The following is a 26,932-nucleotide window of genomic DNA, read 5'->3' as shown; positions in this document are numbered from 1 at the left end:
ATCACGTTTGAAGCCTTCTGGGGTCCCCACCTTTTCCTGAGCTTCCTCCAGCTCCCCCTCAATCCTTTAAGCACCACATAAGAGAACCCCATAGCCTTCCAGGGGAGTCTTTTGGTCTAAACCAGCCAGAATCCATCCCCAAGCTTGACCCAGGAACGCTGAGTGAGCCGCTCTTCTAGGTGCTTGCAGAGTCTGTGTTAATTCCCTACGGCTGCCATAAAGTATCTCAGATTCTGTGGGTTCAGACAGCAGCAACGTATTCTTTTAGGTCATAAGTCTGAAATCAGTGTCACGGGGCAGAAATCAAAGTGTTGGTAAGGCCCTGCTCCCTCCAGACAGGAGAATCTGCCCCTGGCCTCTAGCTCCCGGCTGCTGGGGGCAGCCTTCACGCCTGGGCTTTGACCTGGGCTTGGGTCACCTGGTCTCTGCCCCTGTGGCCACACTGTCTCCTCTTTTGTATGGGTCAGATTTCCCTCCGCATCCCTTTCGTAAGGATATATGTGCGCGCACTTACATTCTTTACTTTGCTCACGACCTGGGTGCTTAGACCTGTCTGCGCAGAACCTCAGGGCCTCAGAGAGACAGGCTTGGGAGGTCCTGAGAGCCTGCCCTTCGTCAACACCCAGCTTCAAGTGAGGACACTGAGGTCCTCGGGAGCGAAGTGTCCTGCAGTTGTCAGCGTTTGAGCTCCATGTGTGTGTGTGTATCTAGCTGTGTGACAAACAGAAGGAAGGAACTGAAAGGGAATGTATTCTGCAGAAAGCTGAGAGCAGAAAATGATAGATTGGAAACTGGGAAACGAAGATTTGACATGGAAGTAAATTCCCAAACTGTCTCTGTTGTCTGGCCATTTGGGTCAAAGGAATGATATTAATAGTCCAAAGGGAATATTAACATGTAGCACTAGTGTTAGGTGGGTAACATGGTAGAGATTTTTTTTTTAAAAAAATGTTTTTGTTTTTTGTTTTTGAGAGAGAGGAAGGGAGAGAGAGAGAGAGAGAAACATCAGCGATGAGAGCCATTGATCGGCTGCCTCCTGCACGCCCCCCACTGGGGATTGAGCCCGAAACCCGGGCATGTGCCCTGACCGGGAATCGAACCCTGATCTCCTGGTTCATGGGTCGATGCTCAGCGCCTGAGCCACAGTGGCTGGGCACATGCTAGAGTTTTAAGGATGCAACAGATTCTGGATGACTTCTGGAAACCACAGGCCTAACACAGTCCTGGCACAGAGCGGGGGCTGAATAAATGGACTCAGGGAGGACTGTAACAACTAGGCCTGCTCCGAAGTGTAAGGACAACCTCGCACAGGGTGTGCAAACTTAAGAGGCTGTGATTCCTGCATCTGTTTTGCAGGTCTCTGTGGGTACCAGCCCGGGTCCTGAAGGTCACCTTTCTTCTCCGGGCCTCCTGTCCTTGATGTTTTCCATCAGTGAAGAAGAGCCTCTGTCTGCCGCCAGCAAAGCCCGATGAACTCAGTCCCACAGTCCAGACATTCTCCGTGCTCGCTGCTTGTCAGTCCTTCCTGGAGAGCAGGACTCGAAGGAACGGAAAGCAGAGGCAGGCCTGACGTCCAGTTTCTGTTGAACCATAGCAACTGGCAGTAACAGTATTTTACAGTCCGCACAACATCTCACGTTTTCTCATCCAGCGACCTCAACAAGCCCACCAAGCCCAGGCTCCCCTGAAAGAGCCAGGCTGCTCGTGCCCAGGTCAGTGCCTGTTTCCTGCCCGCTCTGGGTTCTTTCAGCGCTGACCACCTGCACGATTTACCCCAGCACCTCCATCAGAGCCTTTCCTGGGTGCCTCTGGGTCTGTGCACCCTTGGGCAGAGCTTCCCTTAGGGCTCGAATGCCCGCGAGCCCTCCCTTCCCTCGGGAGATGTTCCGTGCCCAGGGGACATGACTCAGAAGCTACAGGAAACTCCTGGCATGCTGCCTGCAGGCTGAGAGGACAGCGATGCTTTAGAAGTCGTCTTTGGTGAAGGAGAGGGACACGAGCAGTGAGAGCAAAGTTTCTGGCTGGGAAACACCTGCTGCTCCACGGGGAGGTCGGGCCCTGGCATGGCAGAGCCCTACACGGGATCGTGGGCCCGCGGAGTTGGCACGGGCCTCTCCCGTGTTCCTCCCCCTCACTGAACTTGAGTCTCCTGGCCTGCGTCCGGTGCTCTGGATGCTGATACTTCCCCCGGGCTCCTGCCTCAACCTGCCGTCCTCCGGACGCCACTGTGGATTTGCTTCCTCCCTTCCTCATCGGATCATCAGCCTTGTCTCCGCTGGATCGAGGAGGGGAGCTGGTCGTACCGAGTCTCCTGTAGCCTTACAAGGGCTGTGCTATTAGGAGGTAGTTAGCATGCACTCAGTTTTTCAAGCAGTGACTATTAAGATTTTAATAGCAAGAGCCCACTGGGTACTGGAGCCTGGGATGCAGTGGGAAGCGAGTAACACCTTCTCTTTACGCTGATGGAGTTTGCAAGAAGGTCTGTTTTGGGGGCAGGACGGACCGTTAAACAGGCAGTGACGACACCACATGCCCGAGGAGGGGAGTGTGCCTCGGGGCAGTGGACAGGAGCATCTGAGTGCTTATAGGTGGCCTTACGGCTTCTTTCTTCAGACGGGGAAATTTGATGGTGGATTTTCAGGCAGCAGGGCAGGTTAGCCCCGGGAGCCACGGGGCCCAGTGCCAGGCTCGTTCCTAACTAGCTGGGTGGCTTTGGCAACTCTGTGTGCTTCCTGGTCTTGTTTTCCTTCCCAGTATGAGAGCGTCGGTCTCCACGGTGTCTACGGGCCCTGCAGATGCTGAAAATGTTCTTACGGCCTGGCTGCATCTGATTTTCTTTGGGAGGCTGATACTTTGTCAATTTTATTTTATTTTTGACTTCACTGAGGAATAATTGAAAAATGCAGTTGTATATATTTCAAGTGTGCAATATGACGACTATATATATATGGATGATTACAAAGTTCAAGATAATTAGCCCATCCATCACCTCAGACAGTTACTCTTTTTTTGGTGAGAATGCTTAAGATCTGCTCTCAAGTAAACAATACACATTAGATCCTCAAAACTTGCTCTTATAACTGAAAATTTGTACCCCATTTCCCTCTCCCCTCATCCCCTGGCTACCACCGTTCTATTTTCTGTATCTACAAATTTGGCTTTTAAAAAATTTTTAGATTCCATATACAAGTACTATTGTTCAGTATTGTCTTTCTCTTTCTGGCTATTTCACTTAGTATCATGCCCTCCGGGTTTATCCATCCATCCTGTTGTAGCAAATGGCAGGAGTTCCTTTATTTACTTGTTTACTTATTTATTATTTATTTATATTGATTTCAGAGAGAGGAAGGGATGGGGGGAGAGAGAGAGACATTGATGAGAGAGGGAAACATCCATCAGCTGCCTCCTGCACGCCCCCTGCTGGGGATCGAGCCCGCAACCCGGGCCTGTGCCCTGACCCGGAATCAAACTGACCTCCTGGTTCATAGGTCGACGCTCAACCGCTGAGCTACGCTGGCCCGGCAGGAGCTGCTCCTTTGACGGCTGAATAATATTCCATTATGCGTATGTGGAATATGGAATATATATGTGTGTGTATACACACACACACACACATATATATATAACATTCTCTTTATCTTTTCATTTATTGAAGGTCGTCTAGGTTTCTGTATCTTGGCTACTGAGAATAAGGCTGTCATGACCATGTGTGTGGGGAGGCTGATTTTTAACCTTTTTGGGTAATGGATCCTTTTGAAAACTGTTGTTTCTCCCAAGGAAAATGTCCTCAAGCCACACAACATCTTGCATATAATTCCAGGCGACTCTCAGCGTTAGGCAACACTTGGCGCATTTCCAGTGACTTTGACACAAGGGCAGTAAAAGCAAGTGTTTGCCTTTGTGGGAAGTAGACACCAACCCTTAACGGAGATCGGGGCGTCTTGGAAAGAAACCCTGGGAAGGGTTTGTGTCGGGGGCTCTCTGCCTTCGGGGCCCTTGAACTCCTCCGAGGGGCTGAGCGGGGTGTGAGGAGGCGTGGAAGTGTGCGCACTGGGGTGATGCCGTGTGTGTGTTGGGGGCGAGGGTGCAAAGCCTGCCTCTGCCACGAGCTGGCTGGGTGATCTTGAGCAGGTTACTTAACCTCTCTGTGCCTCAGTTTAGCCACCTGTAAGCGACAGGATAATGCCACTTGTGGGGTTGTTAGGGGAATGACATGAGGTGAACCCAGGGTCCGGCACATAACGGGACTCAATGAACCTGAGTGACCGTCTACACTAAAGCAACCCTTGTGTGTCGCTCTCCTGTCTCCTAGGTCGGGGAGAGAACCTTGACTGAGACATGGAGGGTGGATCTAAAACTGCCACCTCCATCCTGACTTTATCAACCGCAGGCATAGAAAGACCCAACAAAAATGGCTCATACAAATACGGACGTTGGGTATTTCCTAGAACAAGGTGGTTCTAGGACTGGTTAATTTGGAGCCGGATGGGGTTAACCATGACCCGGTCTTCTCCATCCACCTTCTCAGGAGTCTTTGGACAATGGCTTGTTGTTGAGTCTGTCTCTTCAGGGTCAGGTGTGGAGGGTCACCTGGCTGAAAAAAAAACATATTTCCTTCCACGGATCTCTTTTAATTTGGGAGGAAACACCCTTCCATGAAACCCCTCAGCCCCTGCTTCCCCAGCAGACATCACCTGAGGACGCTCTGGCCAAGTCGGGGTCCGGCCAGGGCCTGCTCTCCAGGGGAGGCCGCGATGGGATCCGAAGTTTCGGCTGCAGCCCTGCAGTGTCGGTGCCCTCCACCTCCCTGACACTGGGGTGGCCTTGGCCCAGATTCCTCTCTCAGCAGCATTCCAACCCTACCCCTGCATGTCTCTTCCACAAAAAACCTGTCTTCTTTTTAATGTACAATATATTAAATTAATAGCAGCCAGTGAAATCGATGCTTTGGGAAGATGCACCTGGGGTACCCCGTAGCTTCCACATCAGTAGGTCCATGTGGACCCCAGTTGGACAAATCCAGAGATAATGAATTTTGGTGAAAATACATTGCAGAATTCACTGAAAAGCTTTCCAAAAAATGGAGGGATTCCAAGAGAAAACTGCAAACCCCCAGATTTTTAGGATCCAAGCTCCTTGGGTGGAGGCGGTGGTAGGGAGTGTGGGCATGGTGGCAGGGGCAGGATTTTATCTGGATGGAGGGTGGTGGGCATGGTCAGTCCTTGACTGGGACGTGATAGCCTGCGGTGCAGCCCCCGGGTTCTGCTGTAGCAGGAGTTTGGCAGCTCAGAGGCCCGCCGTGGGGGGGGGGGGGGGGGATGGCACGCTGGGAAGGCCCGTTTGTTTTGTGCACATCTGGATTTGATCAGCTGTCGAGTGGTTAATAAACACTAAAGTGCCCGCAGAAGATGTCTCTGGTTTACCAGTTTACTGCTGGGTGAGAAGTGCCTGTGTTTTGCCACCCTGGGGCATGGCATTTAATCACGGTGGGGGTGGGTGGTGGTGTTTTTCCTTCTAGAGATTGGCTGGCAGTTGGTTTTCCAGGGGATAACATTTCTTTTTTTTTAAACTTTGAATCAAGTGGTTCTTTTCAAACAAGTACCTCCTCATGGCCAGGATTTTTCTCCTCTTGCCAAGGGAACAACTCCTCCCAGGGTTTCTGACAGGCCCCTCCTGTAAGCGCTGGAGATGATTCACGGGAGGGTCTGGCTTCAGGGCCAGGAGCTGGGGAGTGTGTGGTGATGGGAGCTGGGCTGGCAGCTTTCAGGCGACAGGCCAAGCTTCACCCCTGTGCTGGAAAGGGCCTCTGACATTTTTTAAAATTTATTTTTCCCCCAAGTACCGTATGGGTGTGTGTATGTGCATGTGTGTGTGTGCGTGAGCCTGAGAGGGGCATGATTGCCCAGGAGTGTGATATTTCTCAGTTGTCTTCCTGTCGGTGTTCTCTAGAGTGTATACGGATATAACACTGCCTGCTGTGGGGGTGCTGAGAAGCAGAAGTCCGAATCCCTGTCGTCTTGAACGAAATAATTTAGTTCAGAAGGCAAGACGCATGCATCCGCAGTAAACTGACAGGACGTAGAGCGAGAGCCATCCCCTGCTGAAACATACCTACCTGAGGCAAGGTCCAAGACTTTAGAAGGGAGGCTGAGCTTCGTGTGGTTGGGGGGAAGCAGGAAGGCGGCCAGGGAGGGCTTCCAGAAACATACCAGCTACGTTGGGCTTTACAGACGGATGGAACTGGGACACTTGGATATTAGTAACAGTAACGATGGCAGCCAATTAGTGGGCTCTCACAGGTACAGGCATCCTGCTAAGCATTGTTCAGATATTATTCAGTCTACAACAACTTTATATTGAATGTTACTGGATCTATTTAGTGGATGAGAAAACTAGTTCATAGAAATTAAGAAACATGTCCAAAGTCACACAGCTAGTAAGAGGGGGCTCTAGGATTTGAACAGAAGTAAGTATATCACCAAAGTCTCTGTTGCTACCTTCTGAGGTTGGTGGGCATTCCCCATGCATCTGCTGAGTTTCTGCATGTCTTGTGAGTAGGCACCGGTTATTCTTTGGCTACTCTTTGTTTGGTATTATCTTTTCAAAGATGTTTGTACAGCAAACAGTCTTGGAAGATAGCAATGTTGTCTCCTTCCAGAGCATGACATAGGCATGCTCACTGCTTGTTATAAAAGATTCAGGTTCCCTAAGCATTGGGTTCCTCTCCTGTAGTGCAATCCCTGTGTGAGCAAGTGGCCCTCTTCACGCTGTCCTGTGGGAACTGGAGCTTGGGAAACCAGTGCTGAATATGCTGATGCTCAGGCCTAAAGTCCTTTGTTTCTGACCAAGACGTCTTGTGTCTTCTGCCAGCATCCATGAAACTGGTAGACTTAGTTGTTAGCTTGCAAGTAGGGCAAAATCTCAAATCCTTCATAATTCTTGACAGTGCAGTGTGTGTGTTTCTCCCTCATCGATGTTTCTATCTCTCCCTCCCTTCCTCTCTCTTTCCTTGTAGGGGATGTCACAGGTCTGTCAGGCAAATTACCTTCATTAGTTAGTGCTGACCAGGCGATTCCTGGTTTAAGATTCCATTTCTGGGAAAGCCAAAACTCATTAAGACTCAGTTTGGTGACATGAAGTTTAGTACACTTACCCATTTGGGGCCTGTTGTTTTATTTTTTAACAATATTTAAATGATTCTGAGATAACTGTACTCATCTCTCTATTTCCAGTACTTAGCATGGTTGGTGAGCGACAGATAGGGATTGAACGAGTGAATAGATGAACGAATAAATTCACCAAAGATGCTCAGACACTATGGATGCCTGAATTAGGATCAAAATTCGATTTAATTCCCTGAATTCAAGCCCCGTGTACTCTCTTCTGGATTTGTTACAACCTGGGTTTAGAGAGGCCATCATAAAATTTGGTCATTAGGGAATTGTCCCCAGCCCCAGGGCCGATTCCTTCCTGAGCTGGCTCCTGATTCCAGCCAGGGTCTGGTTCCACTGTCTCAGGGCTGTTTACAGAGCCAAGCAGAACCATCCCTTAAACAGTCTCTTCTTTTACAGCCTCCATAATTAACAATGGAGAGGCCGCTGCCGGGGGAAGAACATTCTCAGGAGCTGTGCTGTGGCTTGCCTGTCCTGATGCCTTGCCTCGTGGCGTAGGGAACGGCTTGAGAATATTGCCAAGACCTGGGACCAACATGAAGATAATTAAATAAAATCTCAGAATCTTCCCAAGTAACAAACAAAACCTTTCATAAGGGACTAATTGTTAGAAAATCTGAAGGTACTTTGCAAGTCTTAGTAGCTGGTTCATGTTAGCCTGGGCTATTTTCTTTCATTGCTTCACTTCGGACATCGACTGTTTCTACTTAGGTCTCCCTGCCTCCCCCCTTTTCTTTCACTCCCAAGGCAACAGTTGATTCAACTCACTTAAGATTTTACCTCCAAGAGTCTGCAGAATATGAGGCCCTTTGTGGGGACGTGATGTAGGTTGTGGCATTGCCCTCAAAGGAATGGGTACAATGCTGCAGGCAAGCTTCTAACAATTTTACATGCACCATTGTGTTTGCTTTCACAATGGCCCTAGGAAGTCGGAGCCTTTTTGTTTTCACTTTACAGACAGGAAAACTGGGTACAGAGTTCCAATGGCTTGTCCCAGTCGCACGGCTAGGATTCAAACCCACATGCATATGGCCTCAAAGACTGAGGTCTTCGCTGCTGCGTTGTATTTCCCTCTGGTGACCTGTCTATGATTTACACAATGAAATCTGAGCATATAAAGACACCATGCAATAAAGTGTTACATGAATACTTTAATGCGAAACTATTAACAGATGAACCTTTATAATCATGCATAGATATAGCTGCAGAGGTTTTCATTTGCATTTTCAGTTATTTGTATGTTATTTTTCAATTACAGTTGACATTCAACATTATTTTATATTAGTTTCAGGTGTAGAGCATAGTGGCTAGACATCTGTATAATTTATGAAGTGATCCCCCGATAAGTCTAGTACCCACCTGGCACCATACATAGTTATATTATCTGTGCTGTACTTTATATCTTTGTGACTATTTTTTAACTACCAGTTTGTACATCTTAATCCCGTCCCCTTTTTTACCCAGCCTCCCAGCCCCCCTTTCAACTTGAACTGTCAGGTTGTTCTCTGTATCTATGAATCTGTTTCAGTTTTGTTTGTTTATTTTGTCCTAAGGGACTGTCCAGTTTTTGCAATGAAAAATCGAGATGAAATAGCCGGTGTGGTAACCTGGATGAAATTGTGCTCCGTGAAACCTAGAAGGGCAGCTGTCAAGGTTTCTCTCCTCTCTTACAACAAGCTCCCAGCAGAGTATTTGTATTTTCTCGCAACTTAGAAGGGACTGACCAACAAATATACCTGAAGAATCTGACATGTTGGAATGAATGGAGTTAGATCTTCAAACACCAAATACCAATTTCTATTTTTAGATACTTCTGCTATTTTTCTTCTCATTACTTTTACTTTGTCTATGGCTCTGCTCCTGGAAGGCAGGGTCTTTCTTGGCACCACAGGAATGGGGAGAGCCCCTGCTCAGGCTCAGAGGTCCCTCTTTCCCCACTTAAAGTCTCACTCTGATCCTGCCGTCTGTGCCGACAGGGCTTGGCCTTCTCGGTGAACAGACACCTCAGTACAAAATGTGGGTTCGGGGATTGTGTTTATGGGGGGCGAGGACTGTGTTGCTGCCATTTGTTTACCCTGGAGCCTAGCACCTGGCCCAATCCCTAATAGGCCCTCCATCAAAATTTATGGAGTGAAAGACTGAATAAATTGCTTTTCTCAATTGCAGTGTGAATGTACAAAAAAACACACCAGAATATAAAACCTGAAACCCAACCACATCGTAAATTATAAAACCCGGGCACACAAATAGGTAGATGCCTAATAAAAGTCTTTAGGATGTTGATTACGATGATGGTATCTTCGCTGTGCAACTTTTTAATCCTCACGGTGCAAATCCCTCACGTGGGAGCATAGAGAAGAATACTGGGTCTGTGTGTCATTGCGGGGAATTTCCCCCCAGACAGTGCTTTAATTTTGAAGGCAAAGTGGCAAGCTCAGTTGCCTCTGGGTTATGTATCACTCCTGCTGAATTCCCCAGGGGAGATGACTTCACAATTTCTCGGAAGCTTTTACTTATTTCACTTGTCAGAGGAGCGTGTTTAGTTTTAATATAAATTTTAATGGGCAGAAACATCTGTTCCCCATCCAACCGTGATGTTCCGTGCTGGGTATAGATGAGAATTCCTTGGCCCGGCACCGGCCGTGTACACCGTGTATCGGACGCTCAGAGAAATAAGGCAGAGTGAGGACAGAAGTGGAGAGGAGTGAGGCGGGCGGTGGGTCGGTGGGTCGGTGGGTCGGTGGGTCGAGGAGGAGAGAGGGAGCGGCGGAGGGAAGGCGGGTGTTGGGCAGGAAACCTCTCGGGGCTCTAGCTGGAGGCGCTGTGTGTGGCTGTCCCTCCTGGGTGGCCTCACTGGTCCTGGTGGATCCCAGGCCTCCCTCTTCCTCTGGGAGCACAGCCAGGGGGCCGTATGAGCCTCTTAGCTCCGTCTTATGGAGCTGTCCCCTCCTAACATTGGAGGTGCCTCTTGCCCCCGTGTGAGAAAGAGTGGCACGCTCAGATAGTGAGTGAATGACTGAATTCATATGGTGGCATTTTATTTATCTCTTATTTCTCCACCAGACCGACCCTACGTTGCGCGAGTGGCACAGGCGCGCGTCCTGGCGCAGGCAGAGGCCAGCAGTTACTGCTGTGCGGTGAAGGAAGGAGGGGGCGAACTGCACAGGGAGGCGCCCGGGCCTCCTGAGACACGCTCCGGGTCCGCGCCCCCTGCGGGGTTTTAGAAGGACCCCTAGAGGCCTGTGGCCGCCCGGCTAAGGAAATGGGGGCAGAGTGACAGCTGCAGATTTTTCTCAATGGAAAATTAAATCTGTTCAGCGGAGTCTGATGAGAATCAGGGGCTGGCGGAAAGGAGGCTGCGGCTGGAGGGAGTGTCCGCGTGGACCCCCAGGCCCTGGGTGCGGGAGGTTATTCATAGCCACCCTTCCTTCAGTCTCTATTTTCTCTTAATCAGGGCTCTGGGTGTGGGAGGTTATTCATAGTCACCCTTCCTTCAGTCTCTATTTTCTCTTAATCAGGGCTGTCTTGATTTTGCAATGGGAGCTTCCCCCCCTTCTGTAAGCAGTGATTTTCCATACAGTCATTCTTTCCTTTACTGTTCCCAGAAGGGGTGGGTGGGTTTTTTGGGGCTCGAACACTTTGCACGTTCCCTCGCGCTCGGCCCCTCCCCAGCCCCAGGGCCGGTGGACACCAATTCTGTGCGCCGGAGATTCGGCCCCAGCTCCCTGCTTGTCTGCCACTCTCCTTGCTGATTCCCTCTTCTCACTAACAGCAATGTGAGTACATTTCCCACCCTCCCTCCCTCTGCTTCGTGTGTCCTGAATTCCGCTGGATTAATTTAACTTGAGTTTTTACAGGCAGCACAGCCCAGGGCAGGCGGCCAAGCTCCACTCCTGGGCTCCTGCGTCATGACCGTAATCGCTCGCATTTCCGCAGTGCCCTGTGCTGCTGACCAGGCACTTCCACAAGCGGGGGGCTCTTTAGTCCTCAGGACGACAGGAGGCACGGTCCTTGGGGTTTGGTGATGTCCTCCAGCATCCGGTTGCTAGGACGAGGGAAGGCCTAGGGTTTGAACTTGCTTTTCTGGTGCTAAATCCCCAACATTGTTTTTCAGCTCTTGCGGGGCTCACAAAGCCAAATGCCCTTGGGGCCAGGTAGATCATCTAAAGGAGAGAAGCTGAGGGGCAGCAAGCTTTGGGGAGTGGCCAGGGTGTGGGGAGCTGGAGAGCTTGCCTCGCCTAAAGGCCTCAAAACGCAAAACGTTTCAAAGCAATTGAAAAACATTTCAGTCTTTGTTGGTGGGAGAGGGGCACATGTGAATGGCTCACTCTACCGCTGAGTAGCCTGGTCAGGTTTGGCCGGGGCTGTGTGAGTCCCCGGTGTCCATGAGGCAGTGTGGCACGCTGAAGACTGGGTGAGTGGTGCCAGGGCTCATAGGACGGTGTTACAGGTGTGCAGACCCCGGGCCTAGAGTTTCCAAGGGGTGAGACTCAAAGGGATGCTATGTGAATGGCTGTGAGTCCCTGATGCCCTACCCCACAGCCTGGTCAGAGATTTGCCTCTTCCTTCCCCACCTCCCCTCCCCTCCTGCCCTCGCACAAACCAAGGAAAAATAGCTCATAGTGAGTGTTGCCTTATGTGTAGAATTTGGGTCTTATCAATGGGCAAAAGTGCAATTGAGAGGTTATGTGATATGCTTAAAAATTCTGATTTATTCTTAATTTTTACCCACATGATGTTTCTTTTGAGACCAGTCGGCAAAGCAGGAGGCTCGGTGTGGAAAGAGCACGGGGAATTCTGAAATGCAGGTGATCCACAGGTTACTTTCCTTGCGTTCTAGCGTGGAGTCAGCAATGCACCCCTTGTTGGTCTTTCTCTCTCCTCAACCCCGTTGTCCCCCTTTTCTTTCCCCACATAGGTTGTTATTTCTTCCTGGCTAAGCCCAGAAGAAAAATTGATCGAAGTGAAGGGCACCACCCAGGAAATTATGATACCCACGATCCAGTTCCGGCTCTGCCATCTACAACTCAGGGCTAGACATCCCTCCGGGTCTCAGCTTCCTCGCGTATAAAATACGCAGGAGGCTTGGGTCGGGGCAGCTGGAACTAAAGGAGCTCTGAGGTCTGTGGATTCCACCTTTGGGCCTGGCAGGCCTCGGCAGCTGAGGCTTGGATAAACCCCAAAGCAGGTAATTGTCTGCAGGACAATGAATTGACTCTGGCCACTCAGATAGATGCGGGTGCCTCTGGCTGCTTCCTGCAGCCACCAGCCAACAGAGACGAAGCTGTCTGGAAAAGAGAATGGAAGTGTTGGAAAGGCCACTGTCCTCTCTCCAAACAGCATCTGGGAGGTGCCCATGTCCCCAGAAAGGGGTCACTCAAACCCTTCAGCTGGCGGCACAGTGCAGAGTCGGGCAAACTAGGTGTTAAATCCTGACTCTGCCACTTACATGGGCTGTGTGAGCCTCGGCGGGTGCTCTGGCTGAAGGTCATTTTCTCCTACGTAGAATGGGGTGGCAATGTGTCCCCCCCATAGGACTGAGGTGCCGCCAAGGCCTAACCGTACCTACTGATTACAAGCACTCAGAGGTACTTAGAAAAAGGCAGTTACAGTTGTTGTTATTATTATTATTATTATTATCTTGTGCCCTTTAGGCACAGGAGTCTCTGGGGCGCGGGGGTGGGGGGCAGTGGGCCCCAGGGACGGGCCCAGCGCTCTCCCCATGGCTGGGAGGCGCTGACTGGCTCCAAGCCCAGGCCCAGACTCCTGGCACAGAGACCTTGCTGGTTCCGACGCTGATTAAATTCCCTGCTCGAGGAGCCTCAGCATCCTGACCGGGAGCGGGAGGGCGGACATTAGCACAGGCTGGTGGAGCCTGATTCAGTTATCTTTCAGAACTGCTCCTTTCCAGGTCTCGTCCCCTTTCCTCGCCTTTCCCTGGTCCCTTCTTTCTGGGCCCCTGTCGGAGAAGGGAAACGAACTAGTTCGGGGCTTCCCGTCCTGTCCTGTCGGCCGAGAAGGGGACAGGGCCGCGCACAGGCCGGGGTCCGCGCGGAAGGTCCGGCGGGCACGAGCCTTGGCTGCGCCCCTGCGAGAAGCTCAGGTCTCCGCGCCTGGGGGACCCCCGTTTTTTTGTTTCTGTGTTTTTCGGTGTTTTGTTTTTTTTTTTTTTTTGGCAAAGCTGGGCTCTCAACTCAAACCTGCCTAGTGCTCCATCCCGTCAGGACAGTTTGCGAGCGCTCTTTTTGCGGCCCCTTCTAGGAGCTCCACGAAGCGGCACTTAGTGTATTTTCCCATCTTCCCGCATCCGGCAGGTGAAATAAAACAAAATGTAGCAGCGGGTGTGTGTGTGTGTGTGTGTGTGTGTGTAGGGGGACTGTCGTTATTTTTCAAAAGGGGAGAGGGGTCACATGACTTTGAGTAACGGATTGAGCGGAGCCGCTGCAACTCGGGGTTTGCTGCAGAGCCCCCCCCCGCGCTGACGTCACGGAAAAGCCCTGCGCGGCGGGCGGACTGGCGGCTATAAACTGCCGGGCGGCTGCGGGCGCGGCGGCTGCTCCGGGCGGGACCGCGCGCTCCGCTGCGGGCACCTTGGCGCGCACCCCCGCACGCGCACACCGAGGCGGGGATGCCCACCCGGCCGAGCCAGGTAAGGGGCTCTCTGGGGGGCCCTCTGGCCGTCCGGGAGCGAGCGTTCCCAGCCCCCAAACTAAGTTGAGACGCAGCCCCTGGAACGTGCCGTCGGCGCCGGGGTTCTCCGGGTGGAGGCGGGTTTTAAGGACCATTTGTCAACCGCAGGTTCTTGTTCAGTTCAGTTCAGGGGGAGGGTCACCTCCTCCTGCGGGCTGAGGAGCGGTCAGCGGCGCTCGGCGTTGGCTGTTTGCGTGCGGAGTGCCCACGCGGGCGCTGCGTCCGAGGTTGAGAAACCCGCCGGTCATCGCGGCTGGAGGCCGGCGTGTGGGAGTGTGGAGTGCGGGGCGGGAGTGGAAGGGAGTGTCTGTGTCCCGCACACTTTCGCGAGCGGATGTCGCTGGTGAATGTGAGACTTCCCTGCGCTTAGCTCAGGCGGGCGGCGCAGTGGAGCGCGGGGTGGCGCGGGGCTGGCGAAGGCAACATTGTTGCCAGGTGGCCGAGTGCGGACGGTGGAGCCGAGTGCGGGGCGGCGCGGGGCTCGCGAAGGCAACATTGTTGCCAGGTGGCCGAGCTCCGTCGGCGAGGGTCCTGCGCCTCCTGGTTCGCTGCAGGAAGGTGGAAATCCGGGTTGGATTAAAAAACTCCAGGAGCGGGCGTGGTTTAATAGGAATTAAGCCTTTTCTTTTTTTTCCTGCCAGTGTGATAGGTCTGAACGTGAGCAGGTCATTTCCCTGCCAGAAGGACAAGGCTTGGGGCTGGCATGGTTTAAACGTGGGCAAGAGGGCAGAGCTGTGGCTTAAACCTCAAACAGGGATTCTTTATTCCCCGCCCCCAAATAATAGCTCATTTAGGCAGCTGGAGAGCATCAGGGCAACTTTACTAAACATGGAAGTCCCAATAAGTGCCTGTCCAGCCCGGCCTGCGGGAGTGATGTCATGGCCACGTGTTCCCCACCCAGGCACAAACCCGCTGGTGCAATTAAGAGCCATGTTTAGACAAGAGCAGCTAACCTGGCACCCTGGCTCCCAGCTCCATTAGCTCCTGGACTTTCCAGCCCTCCCTGGGGCTGCAGTCCCTTCTGGCTGCCTGAGTGCGGGCTCCGAGTGGGCTCCCAGGGCTCCCTTGAGGATGGAGGCGGCCCCGGGGCGGTGGGCGCTGCTAACGGTACCTTTTTTCTCTTTGCAAATGATGGATGGTCAGCGCAGGAGCTGGTTTCTAACTGTGCATGTGTGTCTGTGCGTGTGTCCAGTCGAAAGCCTGTTGGATTTGGGGGCTGTTTCACCGATGTTCTTTACGTTAGGACTACTGGGGTCTCGCCCAGTTAATAGAATATCACTGATGACCCACTGTGCGTTTGAGCCCCCTGAGCTCTTGCCCGTGCTTATTAGAACTGCTAACATTTTGGCCACTTTGCTCTCCAGGACCCCACGATGACCCTCAATAATGTCACCATGCGCCAGGGCCCGGTGGCTGTGCCGCCGCAGCAGCGCTGGAGCATCCCGGCGGACTTCAGGCACCTCGTGGTGCAGAGGGAGCCCCCCCAGCGCAGCCAGCGCAGCCGGCACCCCGCTCCCCCCGAGGAGCCCTGCCGCCGCAGTTGGTCCTCTGACTCCACGGACTCAGTCATCTCCTCGGAGTCGGGGAACCCCTACTACCGGGTGGTGCTCATAGGGGAGCAGGGGGTGGGCAAGTCCACTCTGGCCAACATCTTTGCGGGCGTGCATGACAACGTGGACAGCGACTGCGAGGTGCTGGGAGGTAGGTGGCCCGGCTCCAGGGCGCTTCTGTCCGTCCGTAGGTCAGCAGTGGCCCAGAGTGGGTCGTTTATCTGCAGAGTTGAGAACTGCAGTTATGCGTTCTTGGCACTGACCGGGGAGCTAAGTCCCCAGAAAAGCATTGGCACAGGCCTGTGGGACAATAAATGAAAACGCTTATAGATAAAACAGAAGGGGGGTTTCTTAGATTCCAGCTCTAACGGGTCTGGGGGCACCGATGGAAGAGGGCAGAGCTAGAGGGTAAGGCTCCCACCTCTGGCTCCTGCCAACTCTGCCCCGGACCTTTCAGGAGGTCACTGTAGATGCAGCTTTTTCCCCTGGTTAATCCTGAAACTAAACCGATTTGAAAAACCGATTCATCAGTTTATTTCCACCAATATTAGAGTGGCTTTTGAGGGTGTAACATAGTTTAAAATCTGTATTTGAAATACTACAATGTTTTTAAACATTTTTTAATTATAGCAATAATGATACATATGTTTGTATAGAGTCTTACAGTTTTTCAAGAAAATTTTCCCTGTATGATTCCATTTAAAATGTTTAAGCCATGTCTGGTGTGTGTGTTTTTAATGTATCTTTATTGATTTCAGAGAGAGGAAAGGGGAGGGAGAGAGAGATAGAAACAGCCATGATGAGAGAGTCATTGATCCGCTGCCTCCTGCACGCCCCCGACTGGGGATCGAGCCCGCAACCCGGGCCTGTGCCCTGACCGGGAATCGAACCCCGATCATCTGGATCCCAGGTCGACGCTCAGCCCCTGAGCCACGCCCGGCCGGGCACCGTGCCTGGTTTTAAAACTGATTTGAGGCCACACACACCGTCTCCACAGTACACGTGTGCCTCCAGTCGTGGAAAGCACAGCGCTGTGTTCTGGGGACTGACGGGAAGATCCTGATTGTCCATGGTACTCAGACTGTGTCTTTCGGCCATGGTTTCCGTCCTCGCCTGCCTGGCCAGGGTGGCTGCATGTCCCTAGTCGCAGCCGTGGAAATGGAGGAAGCACCTTGCCCGAGTGGCACGGGCTGTCTGAATTTCACCGGTGAGCCGCAGCTGAATCACGGCTCGGGGGAGGGGGGAGGTGCTTAGTGATGACTCAGTTCTGCCCTGCACTTGTTGCTCAGGAGTCTTGCTCCGTCCCTGGTACTGTCTGCCTGCTTCCATGAGATGTTTATTCCCCTGACTGTCCCCTCCGTGAGGGAATCCACTGCTCCGGAAGGCAGGCTCCGGACCTGGCCTGTAAGTGATGACTCATCGATCGGGACATTGATTTCTCTCCGCACGCTGGACGCTCGGGGACTGTAGCTAAACAAGAGGCAAGGGAGAGGCAGAGTCAGTGTCCTTCAACGGCTCTTTCCTTTCCTTTCGAAGGCCGGTGGACGACTGTGGCTGTAGGAGGGAGGGAGTAACTAACATTTAGATGCACGTTTGCACCCTAGCCAGTTGCTCAGTGGTTAGAGCTTCGGCCCTCGGACTGAAGGGTCCTGGGTTCGATTCTGGTCAAGGGCATGTACCTCGGTTGCAGGCTCCAGTCACGGTGCCCATGGGAGGCAACCAGTCGATGCGTCTCTCTCACACTGATCTTTCTCTCTCGCTCTTGCTCTCCCCCCCCCTTCCACTTTCTCTGGAAAGCACTGGAAAAAGTATCCTCGGGAGAGGATTGAAAAAACAAAAAGACAGAGCGCACATTTGCAGTGGGGAGGCACTTTATGTGGGTGCCTTGTCTTTGCTGCTGTTTATTTTGGTCCTCACAAAATTTTTGTGCTCACAGGAGTAAACTGAGTCTCAGGGATACCAAGTGGGTTAGCAGGGATTAGAACATGGGGCTTTATTGTCTTGGTTTGATATTGTCTTCATTCTGTCATTGGCAGGGAGCCTGTGTGCCAGGCGCTGTGCTAAGTACTTCCCGTTAACATTTTTGATAACGCGTATCAAAACTGAACCAATTTGGTACTTATACCTGTTTTACAGGTGAAGAAGTGGAAGCTTAGGAAGCCAGCGACCTTCCCAGGGTGGAAAAGCTAGTCCGTGGCCTGGCAGGCTTCAAACCTCGTTGTTGAGCCCAAATCCCGCGTGTCTTCGCTGCACCCTGCAGCCCTTGGATTTGGCGTCCAAATGCTTTTAAGCGCCACAGCACGTGGGGCCGGGCTTGGCCGCGCCTGGCTCCGGCTGAGGCTCTGTGGTGGACCAGGCAGAGCAGACCCTCTTGGGAAGCTGCTGGTACCAGCGGCTGTAATCCAGGGCCGGGCAAAACGCGCAAATACCTTAAGAAGCAACAATGAAGTGCTTTGGGGATTAACCGAAGGGAGGGATTACCTGAAAGTTTTTTTTTTTTTTAAGAGGGGGGAATTGTAAAAGTTAGTGGATAGCAGACTTTCAGAAATGTTTGTCAGAGTGGAGTGGTATTTATGTGGAGGGTAGTTTTCCCATAGGCCCAGAGGGTTCGGAAGACCAGCTCCTACCTGGGATTTGGGAGCCAGCCTTCGGTATTTGGAAACCTTTTCGTTTAATGGGGGAGAGGAGGCAAGACTCATTTCTTTACCTCTTTAAATAGAGAATCTTTGGCATCAAGAAGCTGCTCAGGTGACCCATCTAATGCGTCCTAATTGAGCAACTTAATTTGTCCCACCTGGGATCACCTCCCTGCTCTGTAGCTGGCTGTTGGAATCGCTAGTGGGCTTTATGTTCCCCAAGATGAGGATTTTCTGGGGCACAGCCCTGTGTTGTTGTTTTCAGCATTAACCTTAAGAAAAAAATCTGCACAATACTCTCATCACTACTTCTCCTGATAAAGATGGGTGCTGTGTGGTTACGTTGGAACAGCCTTATGACTGTGTGCACATTGAATGCCCTTCACGTATTTATTCATTCAGCCGCTCAGTCATCTCTGAGCAGTTACTGAACATACACCGTGGAACTGGGTGGAGACTGTGGGGACAGAGTTGTGGGTTTTTCCCCGACGATGCTTATGGCATATGCCATGGAGGTGAGAGCAGGGACCCGCCAACCGTAACTCGAGGGGCGGTGATAAGTGTCTGGAGAGATGTACAGGGACAGTGCTGTGGGAACTCAGAGGAGGAAAGACTCCTTCTGGCCGTGGAAGTCAGAAACAGGGTTCCTAGAAGAGGTGGGCTCTGAGCTGGACCCTAAGGACGAGCAGGATTTGGGGGCTTCCAGGCAGGTGAGAAGGCACCGCGCACACGGGCAGTGCCCGAATGGGCACTGGGCGCGCGGCCTGCTGGTGTGGGCTCGGTCCCGGCTTCAGCGTGGGTCAGCTGCGTGCTCTCGGGCAGGATTCCCCATTAGTAAAGGAGAGAGAATACCTGCTTCGTGGCACTGAGGGGCTTAAAGGAGGTACCGTCGAATGCAGGTAGCGTAGCGCCTGGCACGTGGCGAGTGTGAGGTGAACGTCCGTCGGCTTTTTTCCTCAGCTGTGGGAACACGGCACGTCCCTGTTTCAGCCGCCAGGGACTCAAGCAAGTCCCTTGTACCTGTTTTGAGCGGCGGGCTGAGGGCAGAGAAAGGGCTCTGCTGAGTTTTCTGGGCGCAGGGAGAGCTTTTAGACAAAGCCCCCACCTCCCCACCTGTGCTGCTTCGGTTCCGATACAACCGCTTGGTTATATGAATTTGCTTGTTGCGGTCACGAGGCCCCACTCTCCAGTAAGCCAAATGGTGCACCCACGGTGATCCGACTCATGCTGAATATTGTGGGAGGCAGACACGATGGGCATACGGATGGCTAATGCCCCAGGGGGAACAGTGACCACTGATTAGAAGAATGACCCCTGAAGGCGGCGGGGAGACTGACAGGAAGACAGAGCCAGTCCTCCCTGGTTCCCTTTCTCCTCACGGGGCCCATGCTTGCTTTGCTCTTCCTTCCCGATTCTGGTTCCTAGATGGAGGAGTGCCGCTTTTTAGAAACCCCTCACTGTAATAAAAAAAGAAATTGCCCTGGTTCCCCATTGTAGTGCTTTGTTTTTTTAATCCTCAACTGAGGATATGTTTTTATTGTTTGTTTTTTTAGAGAAAAAGGAAGAGAGAGAGAGAGAGACATCGGTGTGAGGGAGATGCATCGATCGGTTGCCTTCCGTAGGCACCCCGACTGGGGATTGCACCTGCCACTTAGGTATGTGCCCTGACTGGGAGTCGAACCCACAACCTTCTGGTGCATGGGACAACACTTCAACCAACTGAGCCACCCGCCTGGGCCCAGGTGCTGCCTTTAAGCTCCAACTTAGGTACAGCAAGAAGGGCCGAGAATAGCAAGAGCAGACGGCCCCCATCTGAGGAAGTGATGAGAGCAGCTAACGTTTACTGCATTTCTACTTTCTGTGCAGGCATAATGTCTGTAATCGTCAGACAGCCCTAAGACGTGGATGCTTTTGTCAATCCCAGCTCATAGCTGAAGGGCCAGAGAGTTTACGTAAGCAGTCCAGAGCCACACAATTAATAGAGGGTAGTGCTCGGATTCTAATTTAGGTTGGCTGGTGCTCACAGCCGCAGTGCTGTCTTTATGACTCATTCATTCATTTGATAAGTATTTACTGAGCACCTGCACTGTCCCAGGCTTTGTCCTGGGTGCTGGGGGTTAGAGCAGTCAACAGCACAGATGTAGATCCACGCCTTAACATTCTGAGCACAGGGAGGGACATTAAATAATAAAAGGAATACATTAAATCGATTGCATGTTAGATGGAGATAAGCACAGTGAAGAAAAATAAAACAGGGGAGTAAGGAATGTTAGTAGAGAAAGGTGTTTGAATGGATGGTCAGGGCATACATTGGAGGGAGAGATTAACCAAAGAACATAGATGCAGAAATGCATAACCCATGGACACAGCAGTGGGCAAGGCCTGGCGAGGGGGCGGGGGGGAGGGGTCAGTGGGGGGGAAAAGGGACATCTGTAACATTTTCAATAATATAGATAATACAATAAATAAATAAATAAATTATAAATAATAAATAGATGCCTCACCCAGAAGGTGGCCAGATATTTGAGGGAACAGATTCTAGGCAAAAGGAACAGCAAGAAAAAGGATTAAAGAAATAACTATAAAAATTGTAAGTTTTAAATGATGAATGTGAAAATAGAGTGGGATGGGCTCAATCATGGAGGTGATGGGAATCTTACCTGCAAAACTTCCAGTTAAGTCAGTTAACTGCCCCTCCGCCCCACTGATTTTTCTGGGCTGGAGCTGCCTTGGCCCGTTACATTGCGCTCACCCTTCATCCACACGCAGCCTGGGCTCAGATGCAGGGAGGAGCTTCCACGACTAAGCAGAACTGGAGGCTGCACTTCTGCTGTCCCTAAGATAGAAAAACAAACCTGTTTAGTCCTAGGGAGATGTGTTTTTTAAGGAAGAAAACAAAGCAGGGATAGTCTCAAGATTTTTATTTTATTTTATTTTTTTCATGTCTCAAAAGAAGAGAAGTGTCTCTTCGCTCAGAGTTCCTGAAATGGCCAGTGAATGCTCAGTGATCACCCACCGAAGGGTGCAGTGATTGTAAGGCCTATGAGCAAGGCTCACAGCTCCACGGGGCAGCTGGTGTCTTCTCGTGGCCTCGGAGCTCGAATCCAAGTCTAAAGCTCTCCAGTGGGTTTATACTCATGGATGGTTTTCTATAGCACAGATCTAGGCATGAGGAAAAGCGGGCCTCGCACTGCAGGCGGTCCAGTGATTCGTATTCAGAGGACGCAGGCGTCCTGCCTCTAAGGACCGGAGGAACATACGTAGAATGTTGTTGAAGGTGATAAAAGAGAGAATCTTGCCTTTATGAATACGGGGATATTTACTTAATTAATTCCATATTTAGAATACTTGTTTTCTAGTCTATTTTTTGCATGGTCCTCTTATATAAAAGTGTTACTGATTGCTGACTCCAATACCACTGTTCTTTCCTTCCTAGAAGACACCTATGAGCGAACGCTGCTTGTTGATGGGGAAACTGCAACTATTATACTCCTGGACATGTGGGAAAATAAGGTACGTGGAGCCCGGGGCTCTGTAAATTCCCTCGGGGCTTGTCTTCCGAAGGGCTGCTGGGCGTGAGGGTGACCTTGCACTTCTTGGTTCCGATGACGCAGGTTGGTTTTTGTGATCAAGTGTTTGCTTCAAGTATCACAAGATCTCACTCATATGTGGACTCTAATGAACAAAATAAACTGATGAACAAAATAGATCCGGAGACATGGAAGCATGGAGCAGACGGAGGGACCTCAGAGGGAAGGGAGGGGTGGGTGGGGGGAGATTAACCAAAGAACTGACACGCACAGATGCATAACCCATGGACACAGGCAGTCCTGTGGGGAAGGCCTGGGGCGGGGCAGGTGAGGGCTGGAGGGGGTCACTGGGGGGAAAAAAGGGGCATCTGTAATACTTTCAACAATAAAAATAATTAAAAATAAATAAGTAAATAAAATGACTTAACTTCCCAAATCCGAAAAGAAAGAAGTTTATTTCTGAAGCATGAGAGAGACTGTTCTAATGAACAGATCATTCACAGGTGAGCTCTGAATAATAAGCAAGTTGCAGTGATTTGCCCTTAACTCTACTCAAAAATACAAAAAAGTGCATTCGTTTTAGGGAAAGTGCTAACAAGTATGAATGGTAATTTTAAACTGTATCAAGCCACATTGTATGAAGTTGACAGTCTCAATACTAGCCTTCAGCATTTGGGCTTCTGGGCATATACACTAGACTTTCTGTTTATTGAGAACCCCTCTAATTCTCACAAGAGGATTCTTAATTTTTTCACCTGGGAAAGAAGGGAGTTTTTTGGAAGTCAGAAAAGGCACATTTTTAGTAGTTTAGATAAAGAGTGGAAATAATGTTTGGCTGAGTCACTGTATAATTTATCAACTCAATTGGACAGTAGGAACTTTTTGGCAAGTACTTTATGGGCTAGCAGTCCTTACAGCCACCAGACATCTTGCAGGCATGGAAGACTGATGCATTTTGGGGAGTTGGAATAAGTTTTCTTTCTTTCTCGTATCGGCAAGGGTACTTTAGCATACATTTATTGTTCCTTTTGCAAACTGATGCCTCATTTACCAGTCCTACGTGCGCTCATAGGAGACCTTCTCATTTCATTAGGGGGGGAATGAGTGGCTCCAGGACCACTGCATGCAAGTCGGGGATGCCTACCTGATCGTCTACTCCATCACAGACCGAGCCAGCTTTGAGAAGGCATCTGAGCTGCGAATCCAGCTCCGCAGGGCCCGGCAGACGGAGGACATTCCTATAATTTTGGTTGGCAACAAGAGTGACCTGGTGCGGTGCCGGGAAGTATCTATCTCAGGTAAGAGGAGTGGTGCTAATTCCATAGAAACAATCCCTGGGTCACCTGCATTTTCTTTCAAACAGCTATTCTTCCTTTCCTCTTTCATGAACTTGGAACCGGGGACTCATTCAGATGCTCTGTGGAGCTTTATGCGCACCCTGTATTCCCAGCCTGTCAGCTCTGTGCTGGGTGCTGCTCCTTTGTTCATCTGGCCTACCTACAGGATTCCAATCTCCCCACACCCCAAGGTTTCCCTGGAATTCCTTCAGGGAAGATATCATACTCAGGGGTTACTAGCAGTCCCAAACCTTTTCTCCTGGTCCTTTCTGTTTTCTAGGGAGATCTCGAGAGTTCAGAGAAGTAGAAGTAGTATCTTCGTGCAAGACAGATGGGAGCTCTGATTTAGGGGAACTGTGAGAAAGATGTCATTGAGAATAAGACTTCTATTCAGGCTGCCTCTAGTTCCTGTAGGCCCTAGAAACACCCTCCTACCCTTTGCTTCCTAAGTTTCAGTTAAGACATCTTTTTGGGTTTGATACAATGGTAGAAAATAAAATACTGCATTGCCAGGCTCTGCTCAGGAGAAAAGACACCTATTAAAAGTTTGATGGACACAACTTGTTGGGACTGTCTTACTCTTAGGAAATGTTGAGCGTCTACAGGAATCATTCCTTTCAAGCCAACCTTGGACACGTAGCCATTAAACACAACAGAACATGTGCAACTGAGAGAGTTCCAGAAAAGCTTATTTGTATAGTTTGCTGTAACTGTATCATATGTTTGTGAATGCCTCAACATTTTTTCAAAATATCTCATCAAAACTTCAAAAAGTAAGGGGGCATGCAGGAGGCAGCTGATCAATGACTGTCTTTCATCATTGATGTTTCTATCTCTGTCCCTCTCCCTTCCTCTCTCTGAAATCAATAAAAACATATAAATTTTTTTTTTTAAAGCTTCAAAAAATTTTTTAAAGAGAGAAAGCCAAGTAGTGGGATTCTTATTTTCAGTTCAGGAAACTGAGTCAGGAGAAAGAGTTAAGAATATGAGCTTGAGAATGAAGCAGCCCTGGATCACAGCTGCCACTCACAGGCTATGTGAACTCCCTCAGGTTTTTAAAAGGCCGCCCTTCCCCGCAGTTTCTTTATCTACCTGAGAGGGATAATATATTTTTCAAGATTGTGAGCATAAAAAATGTTTACAAAGCAGTTCCCAGCGCATAGTAAGTGCAATAAATTAAGGCTATGGTTTTTGCTGTCATAATAAATAGTGCTTTTTTGATGAAATGGCACCTTCCTGCAGTGAGTGTGGCGGACCAGGTCTAAAGCCCACCTCTCCTGCTTCCAGGAACCCTCCTGTGAGACTCCTTGCTTCTGTTTATGGCCTGGGAGGACATGTGCCACGGTGGCCTCGCATGCTCATTGCATGTGGGACTGACTCAGAGTTACTGTGAGGACCATTTAAAATCGGGAATCCTCGCCCAGCTGGTGTGGCTCAGCGGCTGAGCACCGACCCATGAACCAGGAGGTCCCAGTTCGATTCCCGGCCAGGGCCCAGGCCCGGGTGGCGGGCTCGATCCCCCGTAGGGCGCGTGCAGGAGGCGGCCCATCAGGGACTCTCTCTCCCTTCCTCTCTCTGAAATCAATAAAAAAAATAAAAATAAACTGGGGACCCCTCCAGCTTGGCCGAGCCCTGCAGCCCCCTCTTCCCTCCGCCCCTTGCAGAGGGGCGCGCGTGCGCCGTGGTCTTCGACTGCAAGTTCATCGAGACGTCGGCCGCCGTGCAGCACAACGTGAAGGAGCTGTTCGAGGGCGCTGTGCGGCAGGTGCGCCTCCGGCGGGACAGCAGAGAGAAGAACGACAGGCGGCTGGCCTACCAGAAGAAGAGGGAGAGCATCCCGCGGAAGGCCAGGCGCTTCTGGGGCAAGATCGTGGCCAAGAACAACAAGAACATGGCCTTCAAGCTCAAGTCCAAATCCTGCCATGACCTCTCTGTGCTCTAGGCACCCGGGGTCACCCAGATGCCCCTCGGTGGGCATCGCTGAAGGCCACTGGGACCGATAATCTATATTAGATTGACTCCTTAAATACTGTTAGACGCGGCTTCCCCTTCTGCGGCTGGGAATTCATGTGTTAGCCTTATGGGCAACTAAATGCTTGGGCAGTGAGAGATCTTCGCAAAGGGTCAGTATTTACTTGCAGGAAAAGCCTGACCTTGCTCCTTGAACACCCGAGACTCACTAGAGGATGTGTGTGGTGTTCACATGAGTGTCCTCTTTCCTTTGGAGAGTAGAGAATCGAAGCCTTAAAAGAATGCCTAGAAAAAGAACTTTGCATTATTAAAATTTCCCCCAGTGTTCTGATATGGGAATTTGAGGCCAGTGGGTCATAACCAAATATAAGGACCAGTGAAAGGGTTTATTCAAAGGAAGAAGTACCTTGTATTCATGGAGGTAGACTGTGGAATTGAGCTCATCGTGACTATCACTGCTCCATCAAGCTGTGAAAGGAAACGATGGACCTGGCTGGAAACTAAAGCTTGCAAATAGTTTTTGTTCAGTGCCCGCAGTTGGGGATCCAGAAATTTGTAGAATGTGGGAACTGACTCATGTACCACGGTGGGTTTCAAAAATTGTATCTCTACTTCTGTGTCTTATAATTTTGTATTCAGGGGAACTTATTTTAATCAAATTCAACTTAGTCAAATCACTTTTTATGTTTCATTATTTTTACAATCATAGGGCCATCCTAAAAATATTTTGAAAATCTGAATTATTGATAAGCTGCAGTGCAAAATGCCACATTTTGAAATATAATCAAAGGTCTGAATTTTTATAAAATACAAAACATAAACACTTCCAGTACTTTGAGTTGACCCTCGTATGCCACAGCTCTGCTCTATTTATTGTTATTTTGCAAAATAATAACCATTTTAACATTTGATAAAGCATATTTATGACATGTTTCTTAATAAGAAAAATGTCCATTTTATTATCATTTTCTATCTTTTTTAGAATATGCAAGTCTTTACCTATATGTCTTATAATAAAATAAATAAAATCTTTGGAAAAAAGGCATTCTTAAATGTTTTTCCTCCCCAAACAAGGCGGTGATGATTCATATTTTGATATAGCTTTTAGAATAAGCACATTCTAAACAAATATACCTATTACTTTATTCCTCTTTTTCATTAGCAAAGAATGCCCCTGACATCCCCCCTTTTGGAACCATGATTCACAGCGATGCAGAGTTACTTTTGGCAGGTATGGTTGCAAAGTATTGGGGGGTCATCTAAATGATATGTTACAGTAAAAGCCAGGTTGATTTTTTACTTGTTTGGCAAATTCCTGGCTGAACAGATGGGCCTTGCTTTGCTCCCTGAAGGCTCGTGGTCCTAAGATGGGCTAAAGCATTAGAGGAAATTATAAAGGATTAGGAAGAAACAGAAAAAAAAGAAACTGGTGATTTTCAGCCCGAGGTCTAGCCAGGCAAGGCTTTAACCCAGTGCCTCTCTCTGATATTCATGTGGTTTGACGTTAATCACGTGGCTTCTGTCCGATGGCCATGTGTAACCCTTTAGCTGGGATGGAGCTTCCTCGGTGCCCCTTTCACATCTCTGGCTCTCACGTGTTCCCTCTCTGACTCTCTCCCCTTATCTCCCCGAGGTTGTCATCAGACACACTAATAGTGACAATCACAGGGCCTCAGATATTGACTAAAGTGGCACAGTTTTAAAAGATGTCTCTGCTCTGCTTTATGTGGCCTGTCTCCTTTTTCCAAGTTGAGAGCGAGGGCTCCCATCTCTGGGCGCTTTCATCTTTGACTAGCACAAGGAAACAGTACGAGGAATGATTCAGGCCATACAGGCCTGGGCGACTCTTGTCTGAGCCAGTTAACATTAGTGTGTCTTTGGAGTAAAGATTAAGCTATCCATCAGTTTTCTCATCCACAAAATGGGGTTGCTAATAACACCTATCTTTTATTTAAAAATTTTTTTTTAAATCTTACAAAAGGGGAGAGAGAGAGAAACATTAATCTGTTGCTTCCTGCACACGTTGTGACCGGGGATCAAACCCAC

The 26,932-nt window shown here is 50.1% G+C and overlaps 1 protein-coding gene across 1 annotated transcript; it reads left to right on the top strand.

Annotated features, from left to right (window-relative positions):
• Nucleotides 1-15,050: 15,050 nt before the first annotated feature.
• GEM (GTP binding protein overexpressed in skeletal muscle) lies at nucleotides 15,051-25,929 on the top strand. The gene is made up of 4 exons (XM_016209120.2): nucleotides 15,051-15,563; nucleotides 21,485-21,561; nucleotides 22,672-22,876; nucleotides 24,580-25,929. The coding sequence occupies exons 1-4, from the start codon at nucleotides 15,236-15,238 to the stop codon at nucleotides 24,855-24,857; spliced, it is 888 nt and encodes a 295-aa protein (XP_016064606.2). The 5' UTR covers nucleotides 15,051-15,235; the 3' UTR covers nucleotides 24,858-25,929.
• The last annotated feature ends 1,003 nt before the right edge of the window (nucleotides 25,930-26,932 follow it).

Source organism: Miniopterus natalensis, chromosome 16 (assembly GCF_054644295.1).
Source record: "Miniopterus natalensis isolate mMinNat1 chromosome 16, mMinNat1.hap1, whole genome shotgun sequence".
NCBI lineage: Eukaryota > Metazoa > Chordata > Mammalia > Chiroptera > Miniopteridae > Miniopterus > Miniopterus natalensis.
This window is presented reverse-complemented; position numbering and strand designations above follow the sequence as displayed.